Consider the following 17,457-nt stretch of genomic DNA (forward strand, 5'->3'; position numbering starts at 1 on the left):
ATTTTCAAGAAACATAACCGGGCGCAAAAACGAACGTCCCCTTGAGGTAGAACCATTTTCACCATAAGCCTAAGAGGAAAGAACATGGATACGCTTAACCAAGCCCACCCCTGAAACTTGGCTGCCCAATGACTAAAAGCTAAGAGTAGCCCAAGCATCTGTAGGCTTTACACTGACCCGATAATACAACAGCTGCATTCAACACAGTTCTTTCTCTTTTACGTGAAAAAAACAAATGCAGAGATCAATCTTCCCTGAAAGAAAAGTCAGCTGCGTAAAGCTGCATTAGGCTATGAACAATGAAAACGCTCTCCACTGTTCACAGTGAAGACTGTTCATTTTTACAAAGTAAATAGTAGAGAGTGAATTAACTCTTCACCGTTCACTTTACAAAAATGCAAAGTGAACAGTGAAGACGGCAGAAAAAGAAGCAACAACTTCAACTTGCTTTCAGTTACCCTGCATGCATTTTAAACGTAAATAATAATGGGTCTCATAAATAGTAAATTACGTTTAGTAATTAACCAAACGGTTTATTTATGTGGACTGCTTCAAAAGCTGAAGGAGCCACAAAAACAAACACTCTCGCACTGATAATGAAGAAAAATACACAGCGAGTCTGCAAGCACAGATAATAAAGTACAGCAGGCTGCATTTTATCCAGCAACAGTATCAAAGCACAAGTACGCATCAAAAAAGAAGCAATATTGTTTCAAAATCAAGACATACGAAACACTTCCATGGAGAATTAAAACTTATGCAGCTAGCAGCACTAGCATAGTTCAAATCATGGCCTACAAAGGGGGTATAACTCGCAAAAAATTAAGTTCTGTCTTTGCTCCGGCAGAGCTTATGGTCATCCAGAGTCTCCAATGCAGCAAGTAGAACAGACAACATACAATTATTGCTTCTTCTCTTCTGCCTTCCTTGGCTGTGAGGAAAAAAAACAGAGAATTATAAAAAAGTAAAATAGAGGGAGGTGGTAACATGTGAATATGCAAAAGAAAGCATAGATCATGGAAAACTAGGAGAGTATAAGCATGGCTACCAAGCTCTAGTGAAGTGCAGAAAGAAGATGCAATCTCATTATCACCTCATTACCAAGTGTAAGGGGAACGGAACAATTGTTCAGTAAGAAAAGGCATAGCTTTGTGAATGACGCCCTTAAGCACCAACTCCTATTTCTATCATTTCACAACCTCCTGCCTCATCTTTTTCTTGGTAAGCAACCCTTTTCTCAGAAAGAATCATGAGCAATCAAGGCACAACAAGATTCAAACTGGATGGTTAGAAGGCAATTCACACCACTGATTGACTGCCTAACTTAAATGAAAGCATGAGTTGGTGGAGCCTCCTTTTCAATGCAATTAAACTTGGCCAATTAAGTGGGCTGGCTCTGCTCCTTTTCCTTTTCTTTTCTTTTATAATTTTTATGAATTAAGCAGTTTTATTATATTAAAAGAAATAAAGAACACCAGTGAGGATGATTGGCAAGCACCCATTAAGTCAAGAACATCTGATGTCCTGAGAAAAACTCTCCTGTTCCATCCATAAAAGTAACCAGCTGTTTTATTAATAAGACCATCCTGTTTCTCACTTAACCGGCTAACCCCTTTGTCCATGATTATCAGGGCCCTAAAAGCAGCCACAATGATACTCAAGCTAACAGAAGCAGATAAAGGTGCATCTCTCACTGTGTGATACAAGTTCCTAATCAGCACTCAGGGCACTTGTTTGTTGCATTGGAAACCCCTGGACTTTCAATCAAGGATTTTTTTATCTCCTTAGTGTTGAAATTGGTTTGTAGTCATGTCATTAGGTCAATGGCAATATTATCCTTTTCTTATTTCAATTCTGGCTAATCAGCCTACGAATATAAACTAATCACTGACCTGCAACAGCTGGTTACTTTCATGGATGGAACGGGAGAGTTTTTCTCAAGACATCAGATGTTTACCTAGAACTGACCCATGGATGAAAATCACAATGGATGTCAAGATGTCAAGTCCTACCATGGAGTAACAACAAAACACACCACCTGTTCGACAAAATGTCCAAACGAGAGCAAGAAAACCACCTAATCAAACAACCAAATACAACCAGCAAGCACTAACCTTAGTACCGGGAGCAAACTGGTGGAGCTCTTCTTCAGGGATAATAACAGGCCACTTCTCACCAGCCTCACGAAACATTTGCTCGGTCTCAAGAAGCTGACCCTTTTCCAAAATCATGGTCCTAATGGCCTGTGCAGGAGTAGAAGTGGCATCGAAAGCTTCCTCGACGCCGTTGACGAAAGTGACAGTGATCTGTGGTGGGAAATCGTCGGTGCGGCGCTTGACAAGAAGCTGGCAAGCAGGGTTGGATTCTTTGGCCTTGCGGGCATTGCATTGAGCTAAGAACTCCATACATGAGGCTACGCGGGGGTCTAGTGCGTTGAATTCAATTTTTACCTTTGAGAGGAACTTCAACATTTTATTTTCGTCTTTCTAGTTCTTTCGGTTTTCCACAGGGTTGGCTCCAGCCTTGTTTCGTAGGGAATTTATGAATTTGAATAATTCTTGAAATATTTTGTAAATTTAACTTGTACCTGAACCAGGGAATATGAATATATGAATATAAAAAATTAATTTTAAAAATAAAAAATGTCATTTTTAATATTATTTTTTAAAAAAATTATTATTATAATATCAAACACTATCTTAATAAAATTACCAATTTATTATAAAACATAATTATAAAGCGAGGCCGGATCCATAATCTAATTTAAAACTTAGAGATGACTAAATCATTCAAAATCAATATAAATCAATATTAATTTTTAAAAAGCTAAAACAATAAAGTATTTAATTATTTTAGAATCAAATCAATTAATTTATTAAATTAATCATCGATTTAATTAATAAGATCAAAACAAGGATAAACTTAATTTATTTATTTTTTATTAAATAATATCATTTTATCTTTAAAAATTATTTAAAATGATATCATTTTAGATTAATAAAAATAAACATATCAAATATTATTTTAAAATCTAATTTGGCTCGACAAATAGACTGGTCAAGTTGAGGCATTAATTGATATAAATTAAAAAAAACAAAGAAAAACTTGAATAATCTATTCAAAAACCCTAATTGTTATATAATCTTATCAAACATTTATTATCAACCCATTAATTTTAATTTGTTTTTATTGAATTAAGTTGATACAAATTGATTACAATAATCTAAATTTTATCTTAAAATAATTTCTCATCAAGTTTTAAAACCATACCACTTCGCATCATTTGATATTATGTTGCGATATATTTTTTAAAATTATAATTTACTATTAAAATATATTAAAGTATATTTTAATAATAATACATAACAACTATAAAAAAAATACTTAAAAATGTTTTTTTTTGAAGCTGACACTGTTGCAAACGCAAAAACCAGAGTCCAGAGGACCAGAACACTCCACATCATACAGCAAAAGACAAAACAACCCCCACCACAAGACACGTGGTGTAGCTCTGCAATTTGCACCCAACTATCGCGACATATCTTATTCTTTACCTGTAACAATACTAACAGAGCAATTTCAGAGCAGGATGACGGTTCCAACAACGACGGCGCTTGGGACAGTGAGCAGAGCGGCGGCAACCGCCGCAGCAGCAGGAGGAGGAGGCAGCAAGAAGGTGATGATAACAGGAGTGGGGAAGGGTCTAGGGAGAGCATTAGCCCTAGAATTAGACAAGAGAGGTCACATTGTTATCGGCTGCTCCCGTTCCCAGGACAATCTCAATTCTCTCCAGTCTCAATTCTCCTCCGATAAGCACCTCCTCCTCGACGCCGACGTGGTACTATACTATCATCTCTATCTTTTATTATTTAATTTTCTAAATCAATCAATTAATAATTAATTTTGGTCGCAGAAATCAAATAGCAGTGTTGAAGAGCTTGCGCGTATTGTTGTTGAGAAGAAAGGCGTTCCTGATATCATAGGTAAGATTAATTAATTAATTTTTTAAAGTTTTATTTATTTATTTTTGTATAGGATTTGTAGTAAAATTGATTCGGCCGGGTATTGTTTGTTGGGTATGTAGTGAACAATGCGGGTACAATTAACCAAAACAAGAAGATTTGGGAGGTCAGTGAAGAAGAATTTGATAGCGTTATTGATACAAATGTGAAAGGGATAGCCAATATGTTGCGCCATTTCATCCCTCTTATGATACCAAACAAGCAAGGGATTATTGTTAACATGTCCTCTGGATGGGGAAGGTCCGGCGCTGCGCTGGTAAGTGAGTAGAAAGCAAGTAAATTCGCAAAAAGATTACTTTCTTTTGTTGTTTTCCTGTGGCTGATTTGCATTGCTCATGTTCCCTTATAGTTATATCAATTAGGAGGCTAATGAATTTTAAGATTTTGTTTGTTTTTGGACAATAACGGCACGTGTCCTCAACAACTTAAGATTAGATGTTACCATGAAATACTGATCCTTAAGAATTAAAGGAGAAAAGTTTAGGAAATGATGGCCGAAAAATCTTGCATGTTTTGAAAAATTGTAGACGTTTTGATATATTTGAGAATTGAAAAGGAACCATCTTGTTATATTTAATCAAAACATCGATGTTAAGGTATCTTAGAGCAAACAAATTTTAATGAAGGGAAGATCCAAAACATAAATTTAGTGTTGGGACCTAAAGCAAACCTACCCTTGGAAAAGTGATATAGTTTGGCTTATTCCATGTATTGTAGATATCTGCTTGCATTGATTTATTGGTATTGGGATTGTGGGGTTTCTTATTTATTTATTTTTTGTGAAGTCTCTGTTTCAAAGTGGCCTTATGCACTTCTTCTGAACTGCATTTTTTTTAGTTTTTGACCAGTTTTATCTTGTACAGGTTGCACCTTATTGTGCATCTAAATGGGCTGTGGAGGGTTTAAGTAGATCAGTGGCGAAGGAGTTGCCAGAAGGAATGGCAATTGTCGCTCTTAATCCTGGTGTGATACATACTGACATGCTCACGTCATGCTTTGGCACTTCAGCTTCTCTGTACCAGGATCCTGATACATGGTATCTAGTTTACTCCCTATAAGATCATCTTTGCCCTTTGCTGAATAAAGTTTAACATAATTAATGGCTCTATGAATTTGTGCATGAGTTCTATGAGTTATATATTTATATCAATTTTATAGGAAAAACTTGTTTCTGTTTCTGTTGGTAATGCAGTGAAATTAAATGTGTTATCTTGTCCTTTACATATATCTTGCAAGAAGTTATATTAAAATTTTGAGAACTGGTTTGAAAGGCCAATACAGTAATAGTTGAAATGGTATTAAAATTCAGTCTTTTGTTCCTGTCAAGTTTCTTCTCATAATTATTTTGCATGGATATAGTCTTCTTCAGGTTCAAACACATGTGCTACGAAGAAATAAAAAATATAGCATAGGAGATGTAGCTAAGGACATGTTGAGCATCTGAAGTGAAGGTTTCATTAAGTAAATTAGTAGTGAATCAACTTGGCATAACACAAGTGTCTTGAAATATTTATTTTTGTGTGATTGAATAATTTAATCTAATGCTCAAATTGTAGTGAACGAGTGCAAAATTTGCCAGTTCAAAATCAGAATACATAACAATTGCAAAAAAAAAAAAAGAAGAAGAAGAAAGAAGAAAGAGAAAGTGTATATATTAAAACAATAGAAGTAGGAATCTCTTATGAAAGTTGTTGAAGCAACCCAGTAACAGGCGAAGATGCTCAATATCCTGGTTAAGTTAACTTGCATGTTGATTTTTCAAATCTTATTTTGTCACTGTATAACATAAAACTATGTTCAGGATGTATTATTTATTGATTTAATTTGACACAAAATGCTCTGGTAGACACTGATAGTCAAAAGATGAAAAGACAATACTCTTACTACCACAGTCTTGTGCCAGATTTTGGTACTGTTTGATTCTCATACGTGCATAGACAAAAAGAACAGAAGAGATTTGAAGAAGGAACAAAATAAACAGGCATATTTCTTGTTTATCTGCAACCATAAAAATATATTGGTTTTCGTGCTTAGTCACAAACTCATGCCAAGCAGGGTGATGTACTGAATTGATGTACGCAACTGTCTCGCGTGCACCAACCTTACTTGTTTATATTTGCTCCCTTTCTTTGTTATGAATATCCCTGGGACCATCCTGTTTCTCACTTAACCGGCTAACCCTTTGTCCATGATTATCAGGGCCCTAAAAGCAGCCACAATGATACTCAATCTAACAGAAGCAGATAATGGTGCATCTCTCACTGTGTGATACAAGTTCCTAATCAGCACTCAGGGCACTTGTTTGTTGCATTGGAAACCCCTGGCCTCTCAATCAAGGATATTTTATCCCCTCAGTGTTGAAATTGGTTTGTAGTCGTGTCATGAGGTCAATGACAATATTATCCTTTTCTTATTTCTATTCTGGCAAATCAGCCTCCGAATATAAACTAATCACTGACCTGCAACAGTTGGTTACTTTCATGGATGGAACGGGAGAGTTTTTCTCAGGACATCAGATGTTTACCTAGAACTGACGAGGCATCGAGAACCGATGGGATTTTTTCACGGGCATGATACATATATTGGGATGAGAGTTTGAATGAAATCTGTTTATGCTCTTCAGCATGTTTTAGCTTTTCTCAATGTCGAAAGATTTGTCAAGAATTTGTTCTTGTCCAGCTAAAGAAACTTACAATTTTTTCTTGCACTTGCATGGAAGTTTTGGTTGCACGATTCTGGTGTTAGAATTTAAAAAGTGGTCTTCTTGCCAATCTTGTTCCTGTACAAAATCATTGGTTGCTTGGAATTTCAACATTGAATAAAATAACTCCCCCTCAGCTATCTTAGCTGAAATCTTCTTATTTTTTAACTTTTCTAGACTGCATGGATGCATAAGGTGTAAACCTCGAGCCCATCACATTATATGCTGCACACTACCATAGAATCAGTTCTACAAAGGTGCTGTAAAATGTAAGAACCAAGACAGTTCTTAATCAATCTGTTCACAGTTAAAAAACATGGAGAATTCTGTGTTCGAGTCCACAATAAGGGTTAGAGACACCAAATTTGTGCTAGACTTGCTGGAAGAAGATTTTAGTCCCGTGTATAGCTTGCAAAATTACAAAGTCTAAGGACTAGACTATACTTGTATTTTTACGCGAAAGGAGTTTTTCGTGTAGTTATAAAATTTAGCCCGTGAGGGTCACCTGGTGAAAATGTAAAAATAAAAGAGAAGGATATGATTTTATTAATATCATTTTATTTTGAAAAAAAATGTTAATCTAAAATACAAAAAGGATTATATATAAATTAAAATAATTCTACTTTTAATAAATAAAATAAAATATATTTTTTTAGTATCGCCAACTCGCAAATTGATTGGAGTTGGGTTTTTTGAATTAATTTTTTTTTATCAAAACAATATTATTTTAATTTTTTATTTTATAAAACAAGATAATATATTTTATAAAAAAAATAAAACAGTATTATTTTAATAAAAAATAATAATAAATCAACTAGGTCTATATGTGACTGGGACTTGAATCGGCTCATGTAAGTATGTATTTTATTTTTTTTTGAAAAAACGGGAATGGTATTGAGAAATTGGAAACAACAAGGATGAAAGTGGAAGAATTGATGAATCTAAAAGAACATATGGCGCTGTAGCTGGCAACGTGGATGAAGTCATTACTGATTTTTTTTCTCTCTCTCTCTCTCTCTCTATTTTTTCCGGGTTTCAGAAAGAGAGAGAGAGCCAAGAATTTTGTGGCCATGGCAGCAGTAGTAATGAGCTACTACTGCAAGCCTTCGCCATTTCTGGGCCACTTCCCATCTTACCTTGTAAGTCTTCTTCTTCTCGTGATTTTTACTTTTCTCTCTTGACATCTCAGGTCATTTGTAAGCTGACTGATTTATTTTTGTCTTCAAAAAGTGTACATGATGATCCATGTTTCGTGTTTTTTCATAGCATGGAAGATGGTCTTGAAGTCATGCATTACCTTGAATGAAATTTTACTAGGAATCTAAGTTGTCTGGTTAAAGCTTGAATTCTATGTCTTGGTTGAATATGTTTGTGCACATCAACTACTGTCTTTTACTACTTTTGTCTTAGGCTGCTATCATTGTAACTGGGGATGTGCAAAGAGATGATGATGAGAACATATGCATCTAATTCTTGTAATTGCAGGCAAAATCATCATCCAGACAGGTTGCGGGGACTGCAGTTCAGGAATCTAAAATCAGTGCACTGTTTTGGGGATCGAAGAAGTCTGTGCAGCCAAAAGAATTGGATGTTTCAGTTTCACTACAAGATTCCATTCTAACAGGGTCAGGCTTGGAGGTTATATTTGATGGTCCCACAGAATTTGGAATCTTTTTCCTTCTTGTGTTAGCAGCTAATTCCAATCTTGTTGGTTTTAAATTCAGGGGTGGTTTGGAAAAACAAATAACACCTAAGAGGATTTCACTTTCCATCATTTCTTCAATCTCAGAAGTTTCGTCGCATGAATGGGATGCCTGCAATTTGGATGCTACTGGCCCTGACAAGTTTAATCCATTTCTTAGCCATGGTTTTCTTTCAAGCTTGGAAGAGTCACGCTCGGCAGTTAAGGTTGAGAATCATTGCTTCACTCTAAGCTTCTCCAAGTTCTGTCATTAAATCAGCATAGGTCTCACTTGGACATCACTTGAGAGTAATATAATTGGCTGTCTTTCAGTTAGCCCTGAAAAATGAGTCTGTTTTGCTTCTTCATTTCCAATTTAACATAAATTGTTGGTCGTGGATGTATTGCTTTGACTGATTTCCATTTTATGTGGTGTAAATCCCTTTTCAATTACAAAATATTCCCAAACAACAGATCTCTTGTGAGCTATGTTATAGCAGTTGAAATTCCTGCTTGAAACACTGAAAATTTCATTTCGAGCTGTAAACTCACCTTGGATTCGTGAAGGACAGCACTGATGTAAACTCACCTTGGATTCGTGAAGGACAGCACTGATCAAAGGGCCACCAAAATTGTCCTTCCTCACCACATTGGATTTGCTTATTAGAAAGAGTTGCCATCTTACTTTTTTCTTGAGTCAGGGACTGCTGGTCTCATCTTGGATGTGAGTTCAATTTATGTCTGGTCTTCCTCAGTGTTGGACCGGATGATAATGAAACTGAAATACTTTAACATCTTGGTTAAGAAATTTATCTCCTTTTGGATATTGTGTGACATGGGTAGTAAACTACTAGAATAATAAAATTAAGCTTGAATGTTCTGCTGCTGTGTTAATTTTCTTTTTGAATCAACTCCAGGAGACTGGATGGATGCCTAGCCACATTGTTGCTAAGGATGAATCTGATAATGTTTTGGGTGTTGTTCCACTCTATCTTAAAAGGTTCTGCATCTTCTATGCTGCCCATACTGCCAATTCTTATCTACCTTGTTCTACAATCCTTTTAACAATTCAATTTTAAACACTTCTATTGGTTAGCTGTTGTTTCATCTCTTTTACTTGGATGTGCAGCCATTCCTATGGCGAATTTGTTTTTGACCATTCTTGGGCTGATGCCTACTATGGTTTCGGATCAAGGTATTATCCAAAGTTTCAGTGTTGTGTGCCTTTCACTCCAGTAACTGGTCCAAGGATTCTGGTCCGCAATACCCCCTTCAGAGATCAACTTTTTGATGTTCTAGTCTCTGCCCTGAAGGATCTGGCAGCCAAGGTGTGACATTAAATTGATATATTAATACTGCTGCTTTCATGCATGTTTTTATTCCCTTTTCCATTACATGCAAGGTCACGAGAAAATATTTCTGGTTTCTCAAGGATTCTTTCTCAATTTTATTCTTCTAACTCTATCTAAATAATTTTTTAACTCGAGTGATTAATGGGGGTTTTATTTTCAAGGAATGTGTCCAAATGTATTTCTGTAAGATGGTTAAGTGAGCAGAGTTATTGTTTCCATTTCACAATCAACTCTATGTTTCTTTTCTAAAATACTGTTCAAGAATGTATTTTATCTGTAAATGGCTCTTTCATGTAAACCTGATGGTGGTTTATAAATCTAGAAACCAGCCATAAGACTGAGTGATTTTCACTGTTCATCCGTGTCATTGGCATCAACTCTCCTGTTCCAATTTGATTGGATTGTTTCAGGTAGACTGATGTTTCTAGAAGGTGGGAACTTTATTATGGATTGTTTCAGGTAGACTGATGTTTCTAGAAGGTGGGAACTTTATTATGGATCTATAGTAGGATGTGTTAGAAAAATATTGCTTTATAATTGTGGTAGTTTGGTTAAACCATGGCCTTGATGACATCATTCAGTAGGAGAATTGATGTTATTGTTGTTCTCTGATCACCAAAATCGTCTACAGCTGCAAATTAGTTTTCAATTATACTAAATTGTAGTTAGGAAAAAAGGAATCAATAATCATGCAACCTTAACTATCCACTGAATATTGTTTTGTCATTTGATCAAGCATAATAGACTATTGTACAAAACTGGTAGCTGAAATTTTCACAATTGTGAAAAATGATCTTTTCTCAGAGATCAAGCATGATAGACTATTGTACAAAACTGGTAGCTGAAATTTTCACAATCACGAAAAATGATCTTTTCTCAGTTTTGAGTGGAAGAATACAATACTTTGAACTCTTTTTGCCACCTGCTTTCTTTCTTTCTTTCCTTTTTTTTTAAATTTGAGAGAGAGAGAGAGAGAGAGAGAGAGAGGATGGGGTTGGTTGTGACTTGGGTTGGTTGTGACTTGGAGCTTATCTAAATAAACTTGCATTTGTTGATAGAAGGCCGGAGAAGAAAAACGAGAGGAGGCAATCAACTTGAGAAAAGAGAAAATTTCCTTGGTGGAGGTGGTGAGAGATTCTGTGTTTGTTTGTGACCTGTCTCTGCATTTTCAAATGCAGAGACACTTTCACAAGCAATGCTTATCATGGGTTTGAAAAGATTTTGGAGAGTGTTAATATCAATCATTCTAGTTGAATCTCATTTCGTGATTGACTTTAACTTTATAAGATCTGTCCATTTGTTCACAACTTCCTACATATTATTATTAGTTTAATTCAGTTTCTAGGAATCTGTTACTCTTAGATGCACTTGTGATTGTTTCCTTTTTTTTTATCAGAAGAACTGTCCAGTCTAAGATGTTTGGATCACTAGCAAAGGACTTCTGAAGACCATTCATTTTCCACTTAACCTGGAATTAATTTTCTGATTGCTTTATTTCTTTTCATAGTCCCAGGTCTCATCACTGCACGTCACCTTCCCCACTGAAAAAGAGTGGCACATGCTGAAGGAAAAGGGATTTCTGCAGAGGATTGGAATGCAGTATCACTGGAAAAATCGTAACTATAAAAAGTGAGTGTTTCATGAGGTACCATGTAAAGTGAATTATTTTGCTCATTTAAAGTTCGAGTCCAGTCAAAGTTCCTTGCACTCTCTTTTAAGGTAAGTTTGCAGTTTATAATTTCAGAATTTATACAATTATGATGCAATATCTAATTATGAATTGCATCAAAGGAAGGAAAAACCCCGCTACCAAGCAATCAGTGAAAAGTTGATTTGGGAAGGCAAGTCATGGTTTTCTCAACAGTGTCCGGAAACTTGTTGCCTTCCTGTACTGCAGTTTATAGAGTGTGTCTGAGATTATGCTGTGCAATATGCCATTAATAATGTCAAGAAATCTATGGCTTGTTTAACACCCACCTCTCTTACAATTTAGTATGACTATGACAACCTTTTGTTTTTGTCAATTATGCTACACTGTCATCTGCACACAAGTTCCATATTAAGCGAGAATATCTCTACATTTTCTGTTTGCTCATAAATCTCCATCTGAGTAAAGCCTGATCTATCTATCTTACCTTTGATGGTGGTGCCTTTAGTTTCCCTGGTCTTTTTATGTGAACTTGTGCAGTAATACATCCCCTTTCCAAGGGCCTTTTATTCACAACAGAAAGAAAAAGGAAATCAATAACTTAAACCTATGTCAGTTAGCTTAAACTTTTTTCAGGTAATATTATAAATCTAATTATGACTACTTGTTCCCAGCCACCTCACAGTCCCACCAAATTTCCTTTACTTGAAATTAAGCCTACATTTTTACAAATTGACAGCTAAGGCTCTTCATGTTTTTCATAAACCCGTGGCTCATGAATACTTAAACAGCAACAATGAGTATGCGCTAGTTAATTAAGTTCCCCTGTTTGAAATACCTGTCAGACTTGAGATCTCATAGTCTCTGACTGCATGAACTCATCTTGCTCTAAATATCATGTATGATTTTATATAGCAAGTCCTTGAAGTGCTTTTTTTTTCCTCTCAGCAGAATCAATCACCCAGCCACTTCATCTTGACCTAATGCTAGATCTAATTTGTTTTTCTTGTTTATATACGGATAAAATTTTGTTTAGAATTTCCTTACATTGCTGCAGTTTTGATGAATTCTTGATGGATATGAAGCAAAGTAAAAGAAAAAATATTCGTCAAGAGCGCAAAAAGGTTCATCTCCTTTTCTTCCTTAGTCCCATCACGCTCACTCAAATGAGTTTGAATTGTGCCTCTTTACATTGGCTTGTAAAGCCTATGTCTGTTGATCTGAGTGCTACAGGAAGCACACAATGCTTGCACCATTGCATGATGAGGCATGCTAGTTTATTATTAAGAACTTGAAAGTTTTCTTATTGGTCCTACATTTGGATTCTTTGTTGTGATCTAAAAGGATCAACATATACTATTGTCGGTTAAGTTACACTACATGGTTTAAATCTTGGTCATGGTTATTTGTTGCACATATCTTGACAGAGGATGAAACTTTTTTTCCCTTAAAGTTTGCATCTCAAATCATAGAAAATCTCAGGAAAATCCAGCATTTGAATCAGATAATGTTAATATATTGGAGGAAATCCATATCTGACACATATGGCATTGGACTGAACCGCCTGCCTGATATTTTGCTCAATAAGAGAAATAGGTAAAAAAATAGCAGAGAAGAGAGAATGCATTTGTGACATCTTTCTCGTTCATGCTATACATTTCATAGACCTTGTCAAACCCATGGAAGCAAAATTGACCAAATTGGGGCTGACTTCTATTGTTTTTTTTGTGAAACTCATCATGATCAATGATCTGTAGTTATATGTTATGGCATTTTCCTCTGCACTCTCTTAATATGATGATAGTTATTGATCTTTCAGCGGGAGACACAATGCATTGCCTACTTTCAAAAACCACAGTATCATCATTGAACGTGATTTGTTAGGTCTTGAGAATCTAGTCCTAGTTGATTATTCTTTCCCATTTACATATGATTTGGACTCTGTTTACTCTGTTTCCTTGGCTTAATTTAGGTTTAGGTCCTGAGTGCTTCCGTAATCAGGTAGTAACATTTATTTTGACGATGCTGTCTGACTGAACTTTCTTAATGCAGGTTTCTACTCAAAACTTGAGTATGAAACGTCTTCGGGGTTATGAAATAAAGGTATTTAGTAATTGTATCTGCTAGTGATGAATTTTAATGGTAATATATGTTATCACGTAATTTTTTAGTCTGTAGATTCTATTTTTTCTTTTTATTGTTTTGCATATCATATGGTCTTAAACATGCTGTAATCTTGTTTCAACGTGATTGATTTTCTTCATATGGAGTTCATAATGTATAGCAAAGCAACTTGTCATTTGACATTTTTATCATTGCATAAGCATTGAATATAATGTCTCTGTTACATTAGTGGTGCCTCTTGATATTTGATAGATTTGTAGAAATATTATCAAATGAATCAAATCTTGGAAGATATGAATTTAAAATACAGAATAATTAAAATCACATTGAACTGACATGCATTGATAAGATTCAATTTTATGTATAGAAAACGAAAGTGCCCTACAGGAGCTACTTTCTGAATATCTATATAAAAAGAATACAAAGGGAATAAGCTCTGATCAAAGCAGAAAGATTAATTAAACTATATTTTAATTGAGCATGCCTATGCCTGGTTAAAAAATGGAATAGGCATATAAATGGAGCAGTTAAATCTACCTTCACATGAATAAATGAAAAACAAAATGGGTTCCAAAATGAACATGACCAAGCTTCTCAAGTTCCTTGAGCTTTTCCTAATCATTAAATTTATTTGAAATGATGTTTGGAGGTTCGAGCATCTCACTACTCAACTGTATCAGTTTTTGTAGAAGAGAAGTGTACGCCCAAGAAATTATGACGTTGCCTTCCACCCCCCCAAAACACACAGACCATATGTATAGACATTTGCCTTCAAACATTGTCTTGTTTTGTAAATGTATCTGAATCCAAAACTGAATTAAATAAAGAATAAACTAAACTTGTCAATTAGTATAAAAAGGTCATGAAAAAATATTGTGTAGTGGGATTTAGGTTGAGGGGGAGAGAGGAGAGAGATGAAAAGGAGAAATTGTATTTGTTTGAATAGCTGAAAGCTGAAAGTGTACTCTAATTATGCATCTATTTTTTAACCTTTTTCCATGTTGCCATACGGACGGAGCTACTAGGAATGGTACATAAAGAGTCATTCCATTTTGCCATACTGACCACTCTGAATTATAGAATCTGAAGCAAAGTTTTCAATGTTTTGTCAGTTCCAGGTGTTATTTCTAGAGTTTGAAAACAAACCCAAAACACAGGTGGTACCTGAGTGTTTGCTTTAAATATCTACTTCCTAGTTCTGCTGTTGTTATCTAGCTTGAATGGTGCCAAAGAGATGACATCCATCCAAGATTCTCTCTAGGCCAGAAGGAGTTGTGCTTATTCATCCATCACTCATGAATAATGAATGCGTGCCTTTGAGTTTTTAACACTCTGTAATTAGGTCTTCTTTCAGAAAATTATAGCTCATGCATTGTTATGGCTACTTGAATTTGATTGTTGATTTTCCACTCCCTTTCTAGAGTACAAAAAAAGGATTTCTTACCCTAGTATTTTGTTCATGTCTTGGCAGGCTAGGCATTGGGATACCTTCTATAGCTTCTACAGGAACACGACTGATAACAAGTTTGATCTCATCATTGAAACCTTTTTTTCCCTTCTTTCCACCAAAATTTTGTTGATATAGATAACTACAAACAATTAGTTCTTACTTCACATCATCATAGAATTTAGTCAAATCATATCAGATGCTCGAATCGCCACCTTGTTAATATGGTATTGTTTTTCCATAGGTGGGGTACTCCTTATCTCACGAGGGATTTTTTTCACACCATGGGGTCAAAGATGGGAGATCAGGTGCTGCTTGTTGTTGCTGAAGAAGGGGATGAGCTTGTTGCAGGAGCTCTTAACATTATTGGTGGAGATACTCTATTTGGACGTCTATGGGGATGTCATCCAAAAGCCTACTATCCAAGCTTGCATTTTGAAGCATGCTATTACCAGGTTTTGATCTGATTTCTTGAAGTTTTTCATTTTTCATTTTCTGTGCTGAACTGCATTATCAACCACCTGCTGTCTGTTAATGATGCCATGTTGAATACAACAGTAATCATAAGTTTTAAGCTCGATAAACTTAACTATGGACCCTGTTCTTTAATTTTATGTGGGCTATGCAACCAAGTCTGTTGACCTTGTTGACCTTCTGCATTTCTTAATAATAAGCTGTGGGGACCAAATTATTTTTGGGGAATCCTCGCTCCATCTTTCTCTGTGATATTCCTGGCCAAGGATAGCCAGTGTCATTTCATGTAAGCAGTTGCAGTGACACAGACACTGACAGAAGTTACCTTCTGGAGCTTCCACGGCATTGCTGTAGTCTATAGAGCATCATTTGCAGCAGTCATTAACGACATGAGTATTTATCCACACTCGGTTATCACATGCAGGCAATAGAGGCGGCCATTGAACTTAACTTGAACACAGTAGAAGCAGGAGCTCAGGGTGAGCATAAAATTCAGCGTGGTTACCTGCCTGTGTTAACTTATAGCTGCCATTACCTCATTGATGAAGCTTTCAGGAAAGCTATAGAGGAATTTCTCGTGCGGGAATCAACCCAGGTATGGTCTCGTGCATAGGTTTTTATAATGGTAATATCCTGAGTTGAAGCTCCTTTCTTTCACCACTTAGCATGTGCATCAGGACAATTTAGGGTTTTTCTTCCTTTATGACGGCTAGCGTGAGGTATATGATCTGAATTCCATTGATATCTGTGATCCAAAACTCCATCTTATATGTAAATAAGATGCCGATGAGATCAAGGGCAGTTGTATTCATTTAGATACACAATAATAATAATGATGATATAAGAAATCTCTATCCTTTCTTATAGAGAATTTGAAACCAGCATCTTTCCTTGCTTATTTGGGAATGTTGTCTATTCTGTTGATTTAAGAGAAAGAAACATCCGATCCGGCTCTCCATCATCCCTGAAAGATTTTTATCCTCCAGGGGATAATACAAGATTGAAATGCATTTAATGACTTAGACCTCTAGATGGTGTTGATCTCTGAAATTTCGTAGCAAATGGAATTGCCCATGGTGTTCCATTAAGAATTTATTGCCTGTTTGCCATTAGTATATATAATAAGCTTTCAGTAAGTTCATTGCATTTCTCTGATTAACCATTCCTTTTCTTCTTCTTTTTTGCAGGTTAAGCTTGTTATGAAACTAATTCACGATTCCGGTCCGCTTAAGGAGGGCATAAAATAGAATCAAAATGCATTGATGTTGTTGAAAAACTAGGACATCTTGCTACTTGTTTCCATAATCTCTGTAAATATATTTTCTGCACTTTTCTGCTCCCAAAAGTTCACCATTAAGGGTTTGTATATAATCACAGGAAATTAACATATCAAGGGTTTGGTGTTGTCATTCCAACCGCTAAACGATGGTTAAGTGTGGTGTCATCTCATCTGCTAAACCATGGTTAAGCTTTGCACCGACAGCAGCAGCAAAATTCTATTTCACCTTGAAAAAAATAGATTATAAAGAAATTTCATTTCAAATTGGTAGTCTTTGACTATGGATGACCATTGTTTCTCCTCATAAAGATTCGAGGTTCTCGACTTCATAATGCAAGTTGAATGTGAGCATTTACACTAATATTACATGAAAATTAGGGAAAATAAACATACCATATACCGTGTGCGACATTTTCTATTTTGCATTTTGCTTAGAACCCTAAAGAGTGTTTGTCTGCGTATTTTTCTTTCCTTTAGATTCTTAGAATTTCAAACTGTGCTTCGAAATGAAAAGCATTATTTTAGCTGCTTTTCATTTCAACCATGATTTGAAACGTACAAAAATACATTAGCAGGTTCTAAGATTGTATATTGAATTTTTAAAAGTGCTAGTATAAAAAAGCATATGATTTTAATACACTGATATTAAAATTTTTAAAAATATTTTTAAAAAAATTCATTTTATTGCATTTTCACCTGACTACTAGATCTTTAACAATCACAGATATC

General features: G+C 35.4%; 3 protein-coding genes across 8 annotated transcripts; 2 read left to right on the plus strand and 1 right to left on the minus strand.

Annotated features, from left to right (window-relative positions):
- Window positions 1-500: 500 nt before the first annotated feature.
- On the minus strand, window positions 501-2,567 carry LOC133698662 (uncharacterized). 2 transcript variants are annotated; one of them, XR_009843177.1, is made up of 2 exons: window positions 1,049-1,453; window positions 501-931 (listed from the first exon to the last, which is right to left on the minus strand). XR_009843177.1 is itself a non-coding variant. In XM_062121668.1 (2 exons), the coding sequence occupies exons 1-2, from the start codon at window positions 2,469-2,471 to the stop codon at window positions 902-904; spliced, it is 387 nt and encodes a 128-aa protein (XP_061977652.1). In that variant the 5' UTR covers window positions 2,472-2,567; the 3' UTR covers window positions 501-901. The 2 variants fall into 2 exon arrangements, 1 of the variants encoding a protein (XP_061977652.1); XM_062121668.1 differs by lacking the exon at window positions 1,049-1,453 and adding an exon at window positions 2,115-2,567.
- An 862-nt stretch (window positions 2,568-3,429) lies between these two features.
- LOC133698612 (NADPH-dependent pterin aldehyde reductase) lies at window positions 3,430-6,793 on the plus strand. 3 transcript variants are annotated; one of them, XR_009843166.1, is made up of 6 exons: window positions 3,430-3,838; window positions 3,914-3,983; window positions 4,085-4,278; window positions 4,886-5,058; window positions 6,222-6,408; window positions 6,491-6,793. XR_009843166.1 is itself a non-coding variant. In XM_062121595.1 (5 exons), the coding sequence occupies exons 1-5, from the start codon at window positions 3,590-3,592 to the stop codon at window positions 6,289-6,291; spliced, it is 756 nt and encodes a 251-aa protein (XP_061977579.1). In that variant the 5' UTR covers window positions 3,431-3,589; the 3' UTR covers window positions 6,292-6,793. The 3 variants fall into 3 exon arrangements, 1 of the variants encoding a protein (XP_061977579.1); XR_009843165.1 differs by having other exon boundaries at window positions 3,431-3,838; window positions 6,222-6,388; XM_062121595.1 differs by having other exon boundaries at window positions 3,431-3,838; window positions 6,222-6,793.
- Window positions 6,794-7,677: 884 nt separating this feature from the next.
- LOC133699065 (uncharacterized) lies at window positions 7,678-16,992 on the plus strand. 3 transcript variants are annotated; one of them, XM_062122193.1, is made up of 12 exons: window positions 7,678-7,862; window positions 8,209-8,348; window positions 8,448-8,631; window positions 9,322-9,404; window positions 9,534-9,732; window positions 11,264-11,385; window positions 12,462-12,528; window positions 13,457-13,507; window positions 15,000-15,052; window positions 15,220-15,430; window positions 15,874-16,044; window positions 16,637-16,992. In XM_062122193.1, exons 1-12 carry the CDS (start codon window positions 7,701-7,703, stop codon window positions 16,694-16,696), a joined length of 1,503 nt encoding a protein of 500 aa, XP_061978177.1. In that variant the 5' UTR covers window positions 7,678-7,700; the 3' UTR covers window positions 16,697-16,992. The 3 variants fall into 3 exon arrangements, with proteins under 3 accessions (XP_061978177.1, XP_061978178.1, XP_061978180.1); XM_062122194.1 differs by having other exon boundaries at window positions 11,270-11,385; XM_062122196.1 differs by lacking the exons at window positions 9,322-9,404; window positions 9,534-9,732 and having other exon boundaries at window positions 7,679-7,862.
- The last annotated feature ends 465 nt before the right edge of the window (window positions 16,993-17,457 follow it).

This window comes from Populus nigra, chromosome 7, assembly GCF_951802175.1.
Source record: "Populus nigra chromosome 7, ddPopNigr1.1, whole genome shotgun sequence".
Classification (NCBI taxonomy): Eukaryota; Viridiplantae; Streptophyta; class Magnoliopsida; order Malpighiales; family Salicaceae; genus Populus; species Populus nigra.

Coding starts and splice junctions, on each gene's coding strand:
- LOC133699065 (XM_062122193.1), top strand. CDS start 7,701: ATGAAGTCATTACTGATTTTTTTTCTCTCTCTCTCTCTCTCTCTATTT. Junction 9,405..9,533: donor GTTCCACTCTATCTTAAAAG/GTTCTGCATCTT, acceptor TTGGATGTGCAG/CCATTCCTATGGCGAATTTG. Junction 11,386..12,461: donor AAAAATCGTAACTATAAAAA/GTGAGTGTTTCA, acceptor ACATTGCTGCAG/TTTTGATGAATTCTTGATGG.
- LOC133698662 (XM_062121668.1), bottom strand. CDS start 2,471: ATGTTGAAGTTCCTCTCAAAGGTAAAAATTGAATTCAACGCACTAGAC. Junction 932..2,114: donor AGTTTGCTCCCGGTACTAAG/GTTAGTGCTTGC, acceptor TTTTCCTCACAG/CCAAGGAAGGCAGAAGAGAA.
- LOC133698612 (XM_062121595.1), top strand. CDS start 3,590: ATGACGGTTCCAACAACGACGGCGCTTGGGACAGTGAGCAGAGCGGCG. Junction 4,279..4,885: donor GAAGGTCCGGCGCTGCGCTG/GTAAGTGAGTAG, acceptor TATCTTGTACAG/GTTGCACCTTATTGTGCATC. Junction 5,059..6,221: donor TACCAGGATCCTGATACATG/GTATCTAGTTTA, acceptor CATGATTATCAG/GGCCCTAAAAGCAGCCACAA.